This window comes from Choristoneura fumiferana, chromosome Z, assembly GCF_025370935.1.
Source record: "Choristoneura fumiferana chromosome Z, NRCan_CFum_1, whole genome shotgun sequence".
Lineage (NCBI taxonomy): Eukaryota > Metazoa > Arthropoda > Insecta > Lepidoptera > Tortricidae > Choristoneura > Choristoneura fumiferana.
In genome coordinates, this window is record NC_133472.1 from 14,965,783 (window position 1) to 14,983,964 (window position 18,182).

At 37.4% G+C, this 18,182-nt stretch overlaps 1 protein-coding gene across 3 annotated transcripts; it reads left to right on the forward strand.

Annotated features, from left to right (window-relative positions):
• The first annotated feature begins 322 nt into the window (after nt 1-322).
• Nucleotides 323-17,970, forward strand: Mccc1 (Methylcrotonoyl-CoA carboxylase 1). 3 transcript variants are annotated; one of them, XM_074088729.1, is made up of 15 exons: nt 323-409; nt 499-589; nt 667-868; nt 4,973-5,190; nt 6,616-6,763; nt 6,841-6,978; nt 7,783-7,878; nt 8,107-8,290; nt 9,459-9,649; nt 10,369-10,500; nt 12,079-12,249; nt 12,639-12,762; nt 14,250-14,440; nt 16,061-16,192; nt 17,332-17,970. In XM_074088729.1, exons 2-15 carry the CDS (start codon nt 558-560, stop codon nt 17,488-17,490), a joined length of 2,118 nt encoding a protein of 705 aa, XP_073944830.1. In that variant the 5' UTR covers nt 323-409; nt 499-557; the 3' UTR covers nt 17,491-17,970. The 3 variants fall into 3 exon arrangements, with proteins under 3 accessions (XP_073944830.1, XP_073944825.1, XP_073944838.1); XM_074088724.1 differs by having other exon boundaries at nt 329-365; XM_074088737.1 differs by having other exon boundaries at nt 334-378.
• The last annotated feature ends 212 nt before the right edge of the window (nt 17,971-18,182 follow it).

Below are 18,182 nucleotides of genomic sequence, written 5' to 3' on the forward strand. Positions count from 1 at the left end.
CCCTGCAGCTTCCAAGACTAAGATCATTCCTGCAAGGAGCCATCTCTCTCGCTCTCGTATTGAAAAGTATAAGTGTAAGACGGACGAAACGACACGAACTTCGATTTTTAAATTTCGTAGTAGCCCTGCAGGTCGAGCTTCAAAATATACGTACGTTCGAGTATTGGAAAATCAAAAAATACTATACAATAGAAACTACTAGATAAATACTCAAAGACAAATAAGTTTGATGTATGGATGGCCTTAGTTCTCGTTGCTTTTACGGCAAGAAAAAAAGTAACGTCAATAATAATGACAAGTATGACATGACTAACAAATGACAATTCAATTCAATCAACACGGGACGGGCATGGCACTCGATATACGTAATCGAATCATGTTTGTTTTTCAGTCTGATAACAATGATAATGTAATGAGATGATAATAGTTCGGTGTGCATGACGCCACGATAGAATTTTAACAATTATTATATGGCTTTATCTCTTTCTCTCATTTCAGTGGGGCCGGCAACACGCAAATATTGTTATCAGGCCGCAGTGGGACATAACACTGGCACGATGTTGTATTTAAAGCAATTAAACAGAATTTGGTAAGAATTGATTTAAATCGTTCATAATTGTAAGAATACATTATCAGCATTAAAGACAGTTTTGTTATTTTTTGTAGCGAGCTGAATTTGAGGCATTCCAGAAGGTTAAGCCATGCTCATCAATTAAAGGCTGATGTGAAGCACCGACAAATTGATAAAGTTTTAATCGCAAATCGCGGCGAGATAGCATGCAGGGTCATGCGCACAGCAAAAAAATTGGGCATCAGAACAGTAGCTGTGTATTCTGATGCTGATAAAAATGCTGTTCATGTAGAAATGGTAATTACTTTTCCTCTTTTCTGAAATATCTTTGACTGCTAAGCACTACCTAGAACCTAATTATAAGTGTAATGCATTTAATTTTGTTACCTAATTGACTATATTTTTGATTTCTGTTAACTTTATGGAAACATTAAACAGGGCAAATTAAGTTAATTTTTGAAGCCGGTATTCCTTAAATTGTTTATTATCAAAAAATTAAATCTAGGTGTTATCATGGACCACACTCTGTCATGGTCACTGCATGTGTGAGATTAGCAGGAAGGTGTTTGCTGCGATGGGATCCCTAAGATGCCTTCAGACTTCCCTTCCATTTGCTACCAAGGTTGTGCTTGCACAGACTTTACTGCACCCGTATCTTCGATTATACTGACATTTGTCATCCCGATCTTTTAAAAGAGCATTTGAATAAACTTGAGCGAATTCGAAATCTGTGCATTCAATTAATATTTGGCCTATGTATGTAAATATGATCATGTTTCTTATTTTCAATCACAGCTCCAGTGGCTCCCAATGTGCTTTCGCCGAAACTTAAATTCTCTATCTTCTCTATGGCATTCTCTTTAACACTGCAACTCATTGCTACCTCAAAAAGCGATTTAGCCATTTTACTTCTGTCAGTTGCTCTCAGAACTCTGTCCTTACTATCCCTCTTTCAAACTCTAAATGCTATGTTTATTCTTATACTGTCCAGGCCACTCGGTTGTGGAACTCCCTCCAGATAGAGTTAAGATGCGCTAAGTTCTTGCATATCTTTAAGTCTTGGCTTAGGGAGCACTATCTGTTGTCTTGCGTGTGAATATTAAAACTGTTAGTTTATTTATGGGTATGTTGTTATGTATCTACCTACCTATATATCTAGATTTGTTGTGTTGTGTATGTGTATTGTATAAGTGGTTATGTTATGTATCTTTGATATTGCTCTAATGTATGTGAATTCACCACCTGCTAAAATGTATTCCTTACTTCTCCATCCATTCCATTGTAAAGGTTGCCTGTAAGAGATCGCTCTGAAGCGATAAGGCTGCCTATTTGCTTACCTCAGAAAATCTCTATGTATATAATATACCTGTGTTTTCTGTACTGCTTACTGTGTTGGCATGCAATAAAGAGTTATTGTATTGTATTATATTATTTGCAGTGAAATATTGTAAACGGTTCTAAATTGATGATTCCAATATTTGTTGTTGTAGCGGCAATAGAAATGCACATTATTTGTAAATGCCAGTCCAGCAGTCTTATCTGTTATGGTTCTTGAGACACAGCCCTTTGACAGACAGACAGACAGTAAAAGGACAGTAATAGGTTTCCGTTTGTCACCCTTCAGGTATATGTATACCCTAAGGAATGCTTTTTGATGTCCCTTTTTTAAATCTTATATTTTATTAAACGAGGCTTTGATACACTAAATGTGACTATATCAGCCTCATGGGGAGCCTCAGATACATGTTACACTCTCCCTTTTGCTGAAACCTAGTCTCTGGATGCAAAGGCCTGTCTCTTGAACTTGTAAATCCGCATCGCTTCTTCTGAAAGTGGTTGACTCAGAATCACATTTACATATCCATTCAACAGATCCGTACCATCCAGATACCTGTTTCTGATGTCCTTATTCTGATCACATTCCAGAAGAAAATGAAGGAGGTCTTCAGACTTATTACAACCTATACACAAGGATGATTGTACAACTCATCAAATTTAGGAAATAATTTAGTGGAATGTGACCAGACCGCACACAATGCCAGTATGAGTAGTTCCCTAGGATGGCTGACACAATCAAACCAGGGCATCTTGTAGATACACTTTGTTCTGGATAGTACTATACCCAAATATATAGTTGTTCCGGCGACAGCGACTCCGTCAATTGTCCTTGTCCGGGTTGTCGAAAGCTCGGATGTGGCTCGCGAAACCGAACTTAGTCCGGAAAATTCGATCACATGGAGCGCAGTGAAGTTTTCTGGAACTGTTGTATGTGTAAGTGTAGGAGGGCCTTGGTCGTGTCATACGCATTTGACGCTTAGCATCCAGGTCCTCCAGACGCATCCGTTCAAAACGTTCGACACTTTTGCGAACAATAGAGCGCCACTCTGTTCTCTGTAGTGCAAGTTCCTCGCCAACGATCACAAGGTATACCGCAAGCTGTAAGGTGGTGTTTGAGGACATCTCTATAGCTCGGAAATTGGCCTCCCCGCTTCCGCTTTCCGCACGAGAGCTTTATACCCAAATGCCCTTTGTTTCAATACTTTGTTAAACATTATTTGCCATTGTTCATTACACTTTGCCTTGGCTAAATACATCAATTCTGTGCTATAAGGTCTCAACCCCTCTTGAAACTGCCATATTAGCTAATCTATCAGCTTGCTCATTACCAGCTATACCCACATGAGATGAGATCCATTGCAACACGATCGACTATCGGCATACCTTGGGAGGCTGAGACACATCGATCCAGGTGTTGAAGTGCACTCCTGGATCTGCTAGGATAATTATTTTATTACTTTCCATATCTACAGCATAAGAAAAAGCTTCATGCAGGGCTACCAGTTCAGCTCTCATAATACAAATCTCGTTCTGCAATTTAATTACTTTTGAATTATCTAACTGTATCTGTATCTAACTGTATCTGTTTAATATGTATCTTGGTTTCTTTTCAATGTTATTGTCATAGATATCCCCGAGAGCCCTCGCGTAGTTTATAAAAACCAATTAACACTAAGAATAACTGCCAAATGCACTTTGTAAAGTACAAATTGGTCATTGAATAAAGAATTTTGAAATAAAATCCATAATAACAAAGCTTGTGAACCAAGTCCAAGTCTTAGGTAGTTCGAGTAGGTATTTCTATTAAACAAAGTTCAGGCGCACGAGGATATATTATGCACTATTAAACACCTGAAATGATTTTATGACTTGTAGAGCTGTTCTGTCTGACCTGTGATTTTATGAATCACAGTATGACCAGTATAATAAAGTTGACTTGACTGTAGGTATGTGAATGTAGAATTATTCTGGGTTAAAAACCTCTTCCGAAGTGAGGCAAGGGATTAATGTTGCTAAGTTTACAAACTAATGGGTCATAAATAGCAAGTACACATATACATTAAAGATGGGTAAATCCAGATCTGAAGATCTGATGAAGTGTATCCAAATCCCTACCGCCTATCGGCTTCTTCAGTCAATATTACCGATGTCTAATGTGCATTGTAAATAAAAAAAATACCAAGCTTTGCTAATGAAGATTGCAAGTGCGAAGTAATAAACTATGAATATGTGATTATAGAGTTTCTTTTTAGGCTGTAGCTCTTTTTGCTGAGATGTATAAAAACTAAAAGTTTTGTAATTCTGACTTATGCAACCCACACAGCCTGATTACAAAGAAAGAAAGAAAGAAATAAAATACATTTATAAGCCTTTCTAATGTTCTGCCTTGTTCACTTGCAATGTTACATTTTATAGTTTCTTCTGTAAATAGCAAATCATCATCATCCCAGCATATATACACCCGACAACTGGCACAGGCCTCCTCTCAGCAAATATTTACTGCATTTTATAGTGATTTTGTCAGTGTTTGTTTTTTAACCCCCGACGCATAAAGAGAGGTGTTATAAGTTTGACCCGCTATTTGTCTGTCTGTGGCACCGTAGCTCTTAAACGGGTGGACCGATTTGATGCGGTTTTTTTTACTTAAAATCAGGTTTTCTAGCAATGGTTCTAGACTTGTTTCATCAAAATCGGTTCAGCCGTTTTTGAGATATTGAACTTTGAAGTGACAAAGTCGGGGGTTTTTGTAGCCTTGTACTTATTTAAAATGCAAAGTATCACTTTTAATTTTTGTAACGCACAATATAGTCAACCAATTTAATTCCTACACAGAACTTTGTCATTGTGACATTTTACGTCATCCAATAAGCATTGCTAAACAAACCAAAATTATTTACTATGGCAAAGTTCTATAGTGGCCTAGGAATCAAAATGGTGGACTGTACCTAAAATTAACTTCAATACAAATGTGACACTTTCACAAAGATTGGTGACTTTATGCTTTCATTTACTTGTTTCAATTAAATTAAAAATTGTTAACAGTAGTATTATTTATGTTTTCAGGCTGACGAAGCTTTCAACATCGGGCCTGCTCCTGCTACTCAAAGTTACTTGAACAAGTCCAAAATACTTGATGTAGCAAAAAAATCCAATAGTCAAGCTATTCATCCTGGTTACGGTTTCCTCTCAGAAAATGTTGAATTTTGTGAACAGTGCACGTCAGAGGATATAATTTTTATTGGGCCTCCAACATCAGCCATTAGAGACATGGGCATAAAAAGGTAGTTTAGCTTATTCTTAACTTTGTGTTTATTAACTGATTCCAAAAAGTAGAAGCTTCGTTTGTAGGTACAGTATCCGGCGATAAAGATTGCACATTGGTCTTTGGAAAAAGACAATTGGCTGTTTACGACGATTTTCGAACACTGGCGACATTCCATCAATCATCGTATATTTTATTTATTAAGTGACGTTTTATATCAAAGACATACTGCACATTTATGGACTTAATGAGTTTACGTCAACTTATGACATGTAAACTTCGGATATCTATAGAGAGCTGTTGCAACTACTAGAAAAAGGATAGTCCCAAAAGATATTAGAGTAGATTAAGACACCTATTTTTTTGAGTATTCTAAATAAAAAAATCCAAAACTTTCAATTTAGCTTTTAATGATTTTCGTGTCGGCAGTTCATTAAATCTTAAGTAAAAATCGTACACCATTCTTCGAATAACATCATAATCAAAATCGTCCAAATCCAAATATTTTTTCAAGTTGCAAACTTAACTGACGGGGAAAGTGCAGTATTGTCTTCGTTTAATATATTGTTCAAAGTTCTTCTTAAAATTTCAGTGACCTTTGCAACTTGCTCTTAAACATTCTTGAAATAAGGACTTACATTGTCATCCTCGACAAAAAAAAAAAACATTGCAAATAATTTCGCGTGACTGACCGTCTAAACTAAAGGTTTCCCTCATTTTCCTATAGAGGCAATGCATGCATGATGCATCGTACAATTTACAGTTGAGGGGTTTCAACAGCTCTATATTATAATTATATTTTTATCTAAATGCGTCCGTACTCTACTGCACCTGTAAAACGAAACGTCTGACAAACGTCACATCACAAGTAGTGTGTGACAACGCTCTACGAAGCCGAAATTAGCCGAGCCTCTTTCCAAAAACCGATGTGCAATCTTTATCGCGGGTACTGTACTTACAGTATGCATGTTCAAAAATAGCTCCCTCTCCTTGAAATAAAATTAAAAAGTTATCTTTTAGACTAGATGTGCATCATTTGTTTTTATAACTAACAATGAAGATCACACAATTTAAATTTTGGAAGATCTGCAAACTAAATACTTGGTAATAATAGAAATCAGCTTTGAAATTAATCTTTTTCTCTGTGGGATGAGTGAATGATTCAGTGCTGGAAGTTTCTTAAGCTGGCAACTTAAACTATGGCTGAGCATTATTACTGCCTACCCAGGCTCTTCTCATGTAGTTTGGTATATGCAACTTTTTTTCACAAAATATTGCTATACCTCCTTTGATTTGCGGCAACTTCTTTTTTAATCAAGTTGATCATCGTCATCATCATCCCAGCCTATATACGTCCCGTATATACGGCTTGGGCCGTAGTTCCCACGCGCGCCCAGTTAATCAAGTTGTTATCTGTTAATTTTCCTTATCTTTTTACTTTTAGTACATCAAAGGCAATAATGTCAAGTGCAGGAGTACCTATAGTGAAAGGCTACCATGGCGAGGAACAGAGTATTGAAAAGCTGCAAGCAGAGGCACAGAGAATTGGCTTTCCTATAATGATTAAAGCTGTTCGAGGTGGTGGAGGAAAAGTAAGACAGAATACATTATTTAGAAAAAGTTTTTCAAATTTATTTATGTATTTTTAATAGAGTTGATTTTATTACAGGGGATGAGAATTGCAATGACTCAATCTGAATTTCTACAACAACTGGAATCGGCCAAAAGAGAATCTCTCAAGTCATTTGGTGATGACAACATGCTCCTAGAGCAATACATCACTGACCCCAGACACGTTGAAGTGCAAGTAGGGTTTACTGATTTTTAAAAATTCTTACACTATTAGAATGCTAAATTATTCCAAAGTGCCATTGGATATATTTATTAACAGAAAAAAATTAGGGTTCCGTACTAAAACTACAATAATGTAACTCGAAGTGTAAAAAAAGTTGCCATAAAACATCTTTTATCGCACGCGCTGTAGAAACTATTGATTAGAGAACAAACAAATGTTTTACGATATTAAAGAATACATCAAGATCTACAAAAAACTTCGGGGTACCATATATCCAACTATTGTAGTTATGTCACTATAAGTACTTTTTTCCATTTATAAGTTGACAGAAATGACGACTAAAATCAGACAATGTTATCCATACCTTTGTATTAATCCTTATCCAAATAAATAATTTTATATTCAAGACGGTTTCAATACCTGTAGATTACTTTTTAGATTATTCAAATCGGACATTCCATTCAAAAGATACTTATTACTTAATTATTAAAAAATGCATTTACTCTACGTTGACTGACACGCCCCGGCTTCGTGCGTGTCGGGTGTAGTTTTTGGGAAATTGAGCTGAAAATGTGTGTGAAGTGTCCTTGATTAGAGACCTTTTTAGAGTTCTGTGCCCAAAGGGTAATAAAAACGGGACCCTATTACTAAGACTCCACTGTCCGTCTGTCTGTCTGTCCGACTCGCACTTGGCCGTTTTTTTTTTACTTTGCCCGTACGAAGCCGGGGCGGGTCGCTAGTCATTTATAAATAAAGTTTTTTCTGTATAATTATGTAAATAAGGTGTTATAAAGTTGTTGTTCTGTCGAATTTTAGGTCTTCGCTGACATGCATGGCAATGCGGTACATCTTTTCGAGAGAGACTGTTCGGTACAGCGACGGCATCAGAAGATAATAGAAGAGGCGCCAGCGGTACGAATCTCACCATTATTATAAATGTGAAAGTTTGTAAAATGTTTTATCATGCCTACTTAAAAATATTAAGCTCATATTGAAAAATTTGAAATACAACCGACAGATGATAGACAGATAAACATGTGAGTGACAGCAATATAAGGGCTTTGTTTGAACCCTTCTAGTACCAAAAATTTAAAGTCTAAATATCTTTAAGAGATATTAATTACGGTGTTACGTTTCCAGCCCGGTCTATCGGAAGAGACGCGTCAGGCGCTGGGCGAGGCGGCGGTGCGAGCGGCGCGGGCAGTGGGCTACGTCGGCGCCGGCACCGTCGAGTTCATCCTGCACCGCGTCACGCATGACTTCCACTTTATGGAGATGAACACAAGGCTTCAAGTCGAACACCCCATCACTGAGATGATCACTGGTAACCAGTTCCGTCTCTATTATTGCCTCCCGAATTAGCTAAACCTTCCAAGACTCCTTTTTAGGGTTCCGTAGCCAAAATGGCAAAAACGGAACCCAAAGCTGTAATTTTGCACGAATATATATGTAAACTATGCCGACAAAATGGTACAGTCACCAGCATTACCATCTGCCACAGCGGAGCGTGCAAAAATAACTGACACGTCCTTCCAGCCCTAGTAATGGAGTCTTATCAGATATTTATGCACGCTTGTTGTGTCAGGTATTGGTGCTGGTGACTGTACAATAAAATTTAGGAAAAAACTATTTTTTGATTCAGTGATTTGTTTGCAATATATTCAACTTTAAAGTGCAAATTTTCAATTAACCCCCCCCCCCTCTAAAATCTAAACCGGTGGGTGAAAAAATTTGAAAAAATTCAGGATGGTAGTAAGTATCTCAAACTCACAACTATAACGGTTAAGTTTTCTTGAGAATTATTAGTAGTTTAAGAGTAAATAGCCACCTAAGGTATAAAATATACCTAAACTTGAAATATTCCGTACAAAATACGAAATCCTTAGAAAAATATCACTTATTTTTTTCGTAATGGCTATGGAACCCTATTTCAGGCCTGTCCGACACGCTCTTGGCCGGTTTTCTTTTTATATCTTGCTGTTGGCTCAATGCAGCAAATTTTGGATGCCATACCTCGCAATAGGGAATATGCATGGTACACGAACTTTCTCTTATATAACTTGATCTGATAATGGTCATCGAAAAAAATGTCTCCACTCAGCATGTGTTGCTACACAGTGGGTGCAGCAACACTAGGTTTTGGTGGTGGCTGGGTGTTTTTTTTTTCACATATAACTGACCATGATTGACCCCTATCTCACCCGGTGTAAAGTGCAGATGAGGCCAAAGGTGTATCTCATTGGTTCAGTAACAGCCTATTCACTCTAGCTTTGAAAAGCCCTAGATTGTATTTATCAGGAAATACAGACGATGGGAGCGCATTCCATTCCTTAGCAGTTCGAATTATGAAGGATGGAGCAAACACTAACTGCATAATGGGTGAAGACGCTCCCCAGCGTGGAAGTCCGTTGCCAAAATTGAGATGGAGGAATCTGATCATATTATTCCTCGGTGTGGTGTGGTACTTTACAAATTGCATTACACTACGCCAGGTACTGACCTGGTCGAGTGGCAGCTACGAGTCGCAGCCGGAGAGCCGCTGCCCCTGTCCCAAGAACAGATCGTGCGGCGCGGGCACGCCGTGGAGTGCCGCGTGTACGCGGAGGAGCCCGGCGCGGGCTTCCTGCCGCGCGCCGGCACGTTACATCGCCTGGTGCAGCCGCAGCCTGAGGAACACGTGCGGGTAAGTCATAGGCGGATGACCCCTGGGCTGGGTCTAGGACAAACGAACATATTTTTTCTAGTCATCGATTTTAATAAAATTAATATCTTTTATATACAAAAGCGGAGAATGGACTTTGTTATTTGGTCTTCAATGTTTTATTTGCGAAAAAGTACATAACTATACCTACTTCGATTTTTTTTAGCATTAGAAAAAGGGTAAACAATCTTGACGAGTCTTTTTAATAAAAAACTTTTTTAAAAAACAGTTAGGGACTTTTACTTATGATACCAAAAGCATGTAAATGAACATTATGTCCTTGCTAATTGTTACTATTTGCTGTGACTTATTTTTCAAAACTGTCTTCCTAATTCCTTCTTTCTAATGCTAAAAAAAACGAAGTATTAAATTTGGCCATATCTGACCCGACCAGTAGTCGGATCGACTTGAACTTTGGAATACGTTAATTACTCGTATGTAGGTTGGATAACAATTTAGGTACAGTCAGCAAAAGGGCTTGTATGAAAATTAATTCTTTAACAAAAACTTATTTTTCAGACTGAAAAAAAGGTAGTAGAATTTTAGCCACTTGTTAAATGTCAAAGTATTTGTAAGGGGTTAAGACGCCCGTTTTGTACTACACTTACTAAGATTATTATGATTACGTTTGCTAAAAGCTAAAAGTCTCTGGGAACTGGTAAACTACTTATATGATATTATACAGATGTAAATTGTTCCAGGTAGAAACAGGCGTCCGAGAATCCCAAGAAGTTTCAGTGCATTACGACCCAATGATCGCAAAGCTTGTGGTATGGGGCCGCGACCGCAACGAAGCGCTAGCAAAGACGCGAGCCAAGCTTTCCGAGTATCAGGTACGTTGGTTTTTAGAATTTTATATACCAACTAGCTTTTACCCGCGACTTCGTGCGCGTAGACAACATAAGTAATACAAATATTGTTTTTTAATGGAAGGTGATGTAACAGGTTTTTTTTTTCTAAAAACCCAATTGACCTACCTACAACAAAACAACAAAACTACTACTTTTCACAACTACTACTATTTTTCATTTTCCCGGAAAAAAGTATCCTATGTTAATCAGGAATACTGTAGCTTACTTTTGGTGAAAGAACTTTTAAAATCAGACCCGAAGTTGAATTCACTTATTTCTATCCCGCGGGAATTTTGCATTTTCCCGAAGAAGAGTAGTCTATACTAATGAGGAATAGTTTAGCATTCCATTGGTGAAAGATTTTTTTAAATTAGCCCCGTAGTTGAATTCAGTTTTTTCTATCCCATGGGAATTTTGTAATTGCCCGAAGAAAAAGTAGCCTTTGTCATTTAGGGATAGTCATATCACATAATACATAAGATTTTTTTAAATCAGCTCCGAAATTGAATTTATTTATTTCTATCCCGAGGCAATTTTGCATTATTAATGGCAATCAAGGATAGTGTAGCTTACTAACGGCGAAAGAATTTTTAAAATTAATAAAATTATGCGCAGCTGGCAGTGTTAAAGTATTAAAAATAGTGAATGAGAGTTCTACACTTTCTGCCAACATACTGCTACGCAGTTTGGCAGAGGTTTACAGTTATAAGTATTTCTGTACTTCTTTTGTTTTTTTTTATTTGAGTAAATAAATAATTTAAAAAAAAACTTCTCAATAGTTTCAGAGATTCGACTACAAACAAAGAAACGAAAAAAGTTTAGATATTGCGCTATCCCGTGGGAATTTCGAAAAATCCTTCCTTAGTGCACCTCTACAACACTCGAGGTACACGTATGTCAAATTTCAAGTCTCTAGCACCGGTAGTTAGGCTGTGCGTTGTCTGTCAGTCAGTTAGTCAGTCAGTCACGGTACTGTTTTATAGGTATAGAATGGTGATAATGTAAATAAAAAACCGGTCAAGAGCGTGTCGCACACGCCAAAGGGTTCCGTAGCCAATACGAAAAACCGGCCAAGTGCGAGTCGGACTCGCGCACCGAGGGATCCATACAAATTATTAAAAATATTTTTATTATATGATGCAACTAAAAAATTACGCTTTTCGTAATTTTTCCTTTATCTGTGCTATAAGACGTAGCTTCGTACCAAATTTCAAGTTTCTAGGTTCACGGGAAGTACCCTGTAGGTTTTGATTCCCTTGCGAGTGTCGAACATTTGTAGCATAAACGGCTGTATCTCTTGATTGCGTTGGCTTATAAGTTTGATTTTTTCATAGCTCCAAGGGACAGTAGACCTGAGTATTTGATATGAATTTCAGCTGGATAACTCCACGGGTTCCTGAGAAAAAGGGTCTTGACAGACAGACAGACGCACAAAATGTGATCCGGTAACCCTAAAAATGAAAAATGAAATATTTTTTTATGAATTTTGTATTTTGTTCGGAATTTAATGATTTAATTTTGGCTACGGAACCCTAAAAAATAAGCTATTGTTTTGTGAAGGTGGCTGGTCTGGAGACGAACGTGAATTTCCTGCTTCGACTGAGCGGTAACCCCGCGTTCGTAGCGGGGGACGTGCACACCGCCTTCATTCCGCAACACGAGGAGGCGTTATTCCAACGTCCCTCCGCCGCGCGTCAGTCTGCCCGCGCCCTAAGCGCTGCCATAGGACATGTGAGTGCTGGCTGCAGATCGGCAATAAATAATTGGAATAATCAAAGACGCTACTTTCTTTGTATACCTAGTGCCATCCACGAAGACGCGTGATTTTGTCAAAATGAGACATTAATGACATTGTAATAAGAACCACGGCACGTGTCATCGTGGATGATTCTACCTATAACTGTCTAAAGTGTTTGATTAGCAACAATAAAAAATAATTAATTACCATTTTTCACCCAAATTCTACTTTTTGCTAAATTAATTATATCTGTAATTGCCAATAGTAACTATTTTTCAGTTCTGTAATCTTTGTTCATCATTTCTGTATAAAAACATGTTTATTTCTTTCGTTCCATAACAACAACAGCCCTACTGTAACTCGTTACCTTATTTGTTTTCAGCTGCTTATGACGCAGAAAAACAACACGGCCAATAAGTCATCAAAAGGGATAGACGTCGGGCCGAGTGCCTGGAGGCCTAACTACCAATTAAAAAAAACAATTTCTCTTAAATTAGATGACAAAGGTACGATTCGCACTGTAACTGATTATTATTACGTAACTGGGTTTCGAAATTTCGAGACGTTAGTAAAGAAAACATACCTATATGTACGGCATTGAATGAAACGTAACGAATAAATAAACACAAGTAAATCTGTATGTATGTTGAGATCATTTTGTAAGAGTGACACTAACATAACAGTATGTAGATATCCATTTATTTCTTTGCTTCAAATCTTGCAAGTTAAATTCGATTCACTTCCAGTGGTCTGTCTAACCTGGCCATTTCATGAAATGGCGGCGTTTCATGATATGCCTAGGAATTTCATGATCTGCCTAAACGTCACTAGGCAAATCGTTAAACGGTGAGTTTTGAACGATATGGCAGATGTCCCTTAGCCAATTCATGAAATGACGCCATTTCGCGATATGCCTCGGAATTTCGTGATTTGGCGGATTTTACGATCGGCCGACGACATATATAATTCTTCAGCCAAAAAATATAGATTTTGCCATCACTATATTGTATTGTACATGCTCGTTTGCCATCCAGTCGAATAAAATGAAAACATGCAATGATCGGCTACTATAGCTCTTTAACAGTCCCCAGTAGGTACGCTCGCGTCCCCATACAAACGTAGTTTCGTTCTAATTTACAAGCAGCACTACGGATCAAAACGCAACCTTGCAACTATAATGGGAGCAGCCAGGTTTGGTTAAAATAAAGTGTAACGGCAAAAAACAATAACGAATTTCCATTTCTCTTACAAAACTTAAAATTAATGTGATTTTATTTTGTTACATTGAATATGAACGAAAACTAAAGCATCAAAATAGCTGCTCCCATTATACTTAGTCGCAAAGTTTTATTTTGTTTCAGTGTGTTGTTTGTAAATTAGAACGAAACTACTTTAGTATGAAAATGCGATTAGCGGCGAGCGTACTGGCGACTCTTAAGGAGCTACCCGAGGTTTTCATCGATTTTTGACAAGTTTTGAATCGTATCTCCTACTTTTGCATTACAGATAGAATTATAAGTCAAACGGCTATCGGTTCTCCAATCTTTTATCTCCATTTTTGTGTACCGGATTTTGAAAAAAATGAATACTTCATTTTGTATGATTTTTTTAAACATTGTCTAAAAAAACACTTATTTCGTATTTCTATTGACCTGAAAGCTCTAACATATACGAAATCTACATATTTGGGTTCGTCTTTGACGTCTCTAAAAACTTGTCTAGGGTTTTCATTTTAAACTAATTAACACAAAGGTTATGGCCAGAAAACCAGTTTTTTGGCCTAAAATTGTTCAACTTTGATGCCAAATATCTCGAAGACAATGAACTTTGAAGTAAATATGGGATACTATATTGCTTAAAGCCATTGTTGTTAATATAATAAGCCACAAAAATCATTAGAAAACTAAGGAGTTAAAATCGAAGGTCATTGGGGCATGGGATCCCCTTAAACACGAATTATCGTACAAGACGGCTCATAGACATTTTCTTCTAGAAATGAAGGTGACCGTTGAGTACATCAAGCTGAACGAGTACCGAGTGCAGGTAGACGGCGGTGCGTGGCAGCAGGTGGAGGCGTCTCTGTCGGGAGACGCGCGCGGCGTGCGGCTCACCACCACCGTCGACGGCGAGCGCCGCACCGTCGGCCTGCTGGCCCATCAGAACCAGATACACGTCTATGATGAGGTAATCTAGTGATCTATCTATTGACGGCCAGATATCCCAGTTGCTACAAAACCTGACTATGAATCTTGAGGTCCCGGGTTCGTTCCCCGGTCGGGTTGATATTTGTATGAGGATCGAGAAGGCAAATACTGGATTTAAAACTGGAACTATAAGAAAGGCTGCCTTGGAAGATACACTCCAATTATTTAAACATTCTGACGCGCGCTGCTTGCAAAATAATGTTTTTGGCAATGATCGGGTACGTCAGCCCATCTCAGCCCATGAATACAATTATTATTATTTAAATTATCAGGCATGCAGTTGGAAGCAACTGATAGGTGCCTGTATCTATAATCATAGCTGTTCCTTTGTCAAGTATTCTGCTGATGTGTTGGTCTAGCCGGTTTTTAAATTGATTCACATTAAATAATTAATTATTACTATTATTATTAATGATCTACGAAACTTTCGGCCGGTTACAGTTCAATCTTGCGTTATGGCTCCACGTACAACCTTGCTCGATGTTGTTATTTTTACCAGACTGCGAAGAAGGAGGGTTATGTGTTTGACCCGTATGTATGTATGTATGTCTATTCCTATGTCCTCTCGTAACTACTCAACGGCTACACCGTTTTTTATAAATGATACGTCATTAGATTTGTCTTAATGACACGAGTGACACTGGGTACATGAAATTCATAAAAAAAAATATGACGGATTTTTGGGGTCAAATTGTGTCTTCATTTTTTTTTTATTCAAACCTATAGAGTAGGGTGTCAAAATAAAGGGATTTAAAAACAGATTACAAAAATATATGCGTCATGTGTTTTTATTTACCGTTTACACAGAAATATCATAAAAGTATGAAATAAAACAATAATAAATTTAAAAAAATCAAAACCCGACTGCGTTAAAAATACTAAAAAGAAGAAAACAAGCTTAAACTTAAACTTCAAAAGTCGGGACCCATTCAAATCGCACATAGCTCAAAAATTCTTAGTAACTACTTAATGGGTCCCGACCAGTTGGTCCCGGTCCCGACTGTTGAAGTTTAAGTTAGCTACTTAACAGAGTTCTAGACCACTATATCCACGTCTTGTTTTCTTCTTTTTAGTATTTTTAACGCAGTCGGGTTTTCATTTTTTAAATTTATTGTTTTATTATTAGAGCTTGTTCTAACATCTAGACTGGACCGCCCTCGAACGCACACATATTATTTTACTCTAGATTTACACGGCTATAATTTGCACTTCATGTTGAATCCTTAGTACCTTAATTTTTTTACCGTACTACGGCATTGGCGGATGTTATTTTTACATTCATTCTATAATGAAAACAAGAGCAAATGGGATTATAAAGATACAATACCATTGCAAATGCAGGTAAGTGGATGAACTAAATAAAAAAAAATAACTTCAGCATTATGGTTACCTCATTTTTCTAGCCTCGCTCGACGCAGTTTTCCCATTCCCAGCTGAAATGTAAGCGCAACTTTATTATTAACCAAAGGTGACTATGATTTCACTCACGACGAATTAACGCTTGTACTAATCTTATCTGAGGACACTACTCTTAACATAGTCGATGAACAATCACATTTTAAATCGAAGGAACAGTTTAAATTCTCAAGTTACATTCCAGGATGGTCAGACGGTGGCCGAGCTACCGCAAGCGGACTTCCGCGGCGGCGGTGCCGAAGTCGCGTCCACCAACAGCGCCAGCTCGCCCACGCCCGGCGTGCTTGAGAGAATACTAGTCAGCCAGGGCGATAAGGTACCTATAATTTCTTACTCAATTTCTAAATAAAAATCTTTAAAAATTATGGATTTACGTAGTTTTCCTCCCCATGGGAGATATGACTAATTTAAAAAAAAAACCGGCCAAGAGCGTGTCGGACACGCCCGAAATAGGGTTCCTTAGCCATTACGAAAAAATTAAGTAATATTTTTCTAAGGATTTCGTATTTTGTACGGAATATTCCAAGTTTAGGTATATTTTATACCTCTGGCTGCTATTTACTCTTAAACTACTAATAATTCTCAAGAAAACTTAACCGTTATAGTTTTCCTTGTAAGTTTAATACTTACTACCATCCTGAATTTTTTCAAATTTTCCACCCACTGGTTTAGATTATGGAGGGGGGGAGGGGAAAAATTTGCATTTTTTTTTAGGATGTTAGAATAAACTAGCCGTAATACCATTCGAACTCTAAACTAAACACTTAGTATTATCTATGGTAGACGACTCGAAAAAAGTGGTAATCAGGGGGGCTACCACGAAATTCGAAAATGGAAGTTCGTATCGTTTTCCTGACGCTAATATTATTTAATACGAGAGTGAGAGGGACGGTACGATACGAACCTCGGTTTTCGAATTTTGTAGTAGCCCCCTGTATTGGCGGGTAGCCATATTTTATTCAGTTGTTTTCTTAGCGTCTTTACACAAAATAATTTAATTTTTTGCATTTTTTTCCTCACAATGTGATGAAAATCACTGTGTGTATCACGGGCCGTAAGGGGATTACAAACTCGGGTCATTAAAAGACTCTCGTTAGTAATCCCCTTCTTACGCCCCTTAATGCACAATGTACTATAATTATGCTACATTTCATTTTATTTGTTTAAAGAGTCGCCTTTTATAGTCTGTATGAGAATCGAAGCCACTGATGTAAGTAACCACCTATTAGTCACTGTAGTGGTGAACGGTTGGAATGCAAATTATGTAGTTCAAAATATGTGTATTATATATTATATTATAGCCCCAGCGTTTTGTCTTTGTTCAGAACAATATCTATTCATCAAAAAAGGTTCTTAAAAGTTATTATCTTCAGTGGTTTAGTTCAAGAAATTAACAATGAATGGTATTTTTTGTTGTAATGTTAACAATAAGTACAAACATTCTTCCGTCAACAGGTAGTGAAAGGACAGCCTCTATTTGTGGTGATAGCGATGAAAATGGAGTATGTCGTTCGTTCCACACGAGATGGCGTGGTGGCGTCGCTGGCGGCCGTCAAACCGGGAGACGCCGTTGGCAAGGGTGCGGAAGTCGTGCTATTAGAACCTGAGAACTAACCTTATATACAGGTTATATTAAATAAGATAATAAATACAAATATATTTCTGTTTGCCCTTTCAAATGATTTGTTTCAAGTCCGTGTCGAGCCCATGAGGTAGAATGTAGATAATCGAAGATCCACTCCTGTGTCATAATGACAATGGATGAGGCACACAAGTTTTTTTTTAATCTATTGTAATTTCAATTACTTTCCGCTTTTTCTAATTATTTTTACGTTTTTTGGAGTCGTTTTTTTATGTATACCTACAATAAGAAAGAACATGGACGGTTTCCTGCAACCAGCCTCAGCCTTGTCCACATTAAGTAGCTGTCACCAACCTAAACCTCCTGCATTTAGTTTATTTTTAAAAGGCTGCTTGTGATCGTCACTAAAACTTTATTGTAAAAAAGGAATCTATTTTCGCTTTATTATACATAATAATTTAAATACATTTTATAGTGTTTGTTGGAATTATACTGTTTTGCAGTAAATCTGAGCTACTTTTTAATTTTTCTGTATGCAACACACGACACCATACAAGAGATTTTAAGGGCAAGATATGATAGCCATAAAAGTTAAGGTACCTTTTCCTTTGCTATTCGCGTATTCACTCAAATCTAAAACATTTAGTGCTTAAGACTACTGCGATAAAATAACTATATTGCCATTGTTTTGTACGTACTTACTTAGGTAGGTACTTATAATGCA